Source organism: Limulus polyphemus, unplaced genomic scaffold (genome assembly GCF_000517525.1).
Source record: "Limulus polyphemus unplaced genomic scaffold, Limulus_polyphemus-2.1.2 Scaffold6528, whole genome shotgun sequence".
NCBI lineage: Eukaryota > Metazoa > Arthropoda > Merostomata > Xiphosura > Limulidae > Limulus > Limulus polyphemus.
Window position 1 is genome coordinate 1 of NW_013672138.1, and position 1986 is coordinate 1986.

At 34.0% G+C, this 1986-nt stretch overlaps 1 protein-coding gene across 1 annotated transcript in view; it reads left to right on the forward strand.

Moving 5' to 3' along the window:
- Positions 1-232: 232 nt before the first annotated feature.
- The window catches only part of LOC111089528, a 27324-nt gene continuing 25570 nt past the window's right edge, over positions 233-1986 (forward strand). The window contains exons 1-2 of the mRNA XM_022402206.1: positions 233-1316; positions 1741-1837. Coding sequence (XP_022257914.1) covers positions 1150-1316; positions 1741-1837 — 264 coding nt within the window. The 5' untranslated portion in view covers positions 233-1149. The remainder of the gene's footprint in view (positions 1317-1740; positions 1838-1986) is intronic.

Here is a 1986-nt window from a genome sequence, read left to right on the forward strand (position 1 = left end):
TATGAAGTGAGGAGTCAGTATTAACTAGGTTCTATAACATGTATGAAGTGAGGAGTCAGTATTAATTAGGTTCTATAACATGTATGAAGTGAGGGGTCAGTATTAACTAGGTTCTTTAACATTTAAGAAGAGAGCTCAATAGTCTCTAGATTTTACAATACATAAAGATGCAAGTACTATCTAGAGACTATTGACGCCAAAACAATAAGAGGCAAGAACTCAATAGTCTCTAGATAGTACAACACATAAAGATGCAAGGCGTCAATAGTCTCTAGATAGTACAAAACATTAAGAGGCAAGAAGTCAATAGTCTCTAGATTGTATAACACATCAAGAGGCGAGGAGTCAATAGTCTTCGGTTGGCAAGGGATCAGTAATTTCTAGGATTTTAGCTAAAAATAGATGAATTTTTCGTCACAAAAGCTTTAATTATATAGTTTTTCTTTTCATTTAAATCAACTACTTATTTCTCACTGACTTCTGATGAGCTAATGTTCGTGTTTGAAACTAAGGGGGTTCTTTGGAAATAATTTACATTTTTTCACTAATAGCATCACTTCCCCAAAATGTTTAATTATCAATATATATATATATATATATTTAAAGATCCTTATATTTAACTACTCGTTTGTCATTTGGATATTTCAATAAGGTAGGGATGTATAATGGAAGTTGTGTAGAACTTAAGAAATAAATCGTGTGTGACTTTCCACTCAGAATAAAAAATGTTAACCCTAACCTTGGTTTATCACTAAAACATGTACCCATTAGTGTCTTTCAGACGTTTCGCTGCAGCGAAGGCAAGAACATGGTCTCGTTGACTGGATTTCGTCAAGACTAGTAGCACGAAACGCTGAAACGTGTATGAAGATGCATGATAAATTAATGTTTCCCATTTAATATACTTCAAAAAACTAACACAGTGGTTATTGTTAGCTAGTTTTATTTGCCTCTTATTGTTGTTTTGAATTTTATGTTTAACAATGCTTAATTATTTGACTACAATGCCGAGCTATGCTATTAACCAATGATGTGGCTCGTAAACAAGCAATTCGTTAGTTAGTCTTTCCTGTTGGAATATCTCTAGTTGTCATTAATCTTCATACACTTCCATGAGTCGAATGCTTTTTTAGAGTGAACAGAAACCTAATGTTTAACAGAATAATTACAAGAACAAACTTTAAACCCAGACAAGGTCGCTTACTGAGCACTGCCTACAATTTGAATTCCAGTGAAACAGGGACAGTGTTAACAAGAATGAACGCTGGAGACTTTTTTGGAGAAATTGGAATTCTCAATCTCGATGGCTTCAACAGGTAAGTCTGTTTACTATGTCAACTTCTTTTCTGCGGGTAGATACCTCTGTAATAAGGACATTTTGTATCAATACGCACGTAAACGATCAAATCTGTAAACAAACTGTTTACTGTGGTAGCGCATAATTTTATAAACAAATAACTTTTTAGGCACGTATTTTTAGTAGCAAATGATTCTGCATACAGATTATTTTGTCCACGTTCTGAATCAGAAAAGAACTTTAGCACGAAATTTGAATAACATTTTAGACAAAGATATGATGGAATAATTTAGCTGTCGTTCGTAGAATGGCTCCGAATTTGTTTTCTAAAGTACATATTTTTCGCTCATAGCGCCATCTCTTGACCGATTGGAGATTTAATTACAGCCCTCTTGCTTAAGTGTTAACCTAGAACTAAAGAAACAACCGTTGTCTTTCTACAGAAGAACTGCAGACGTTCGTTCAGTGGGATACTCAGAACTTTTTAGTCTGTCAAGAGAAGATGTATTATCAGCAATGAAGGATTATCCTGAGGCTCAGGTAAAACACAGTTAATGTTGTAACACTATTAAAAACACCCTGGGACAAAGGTAAAACACAGTTAATGTTGTAACACTATTAAAAACACCCTGGAACAGAGGTAAAACACAGTTAATGTTGTAACACTATTAAAAACACCCTGAGACAAA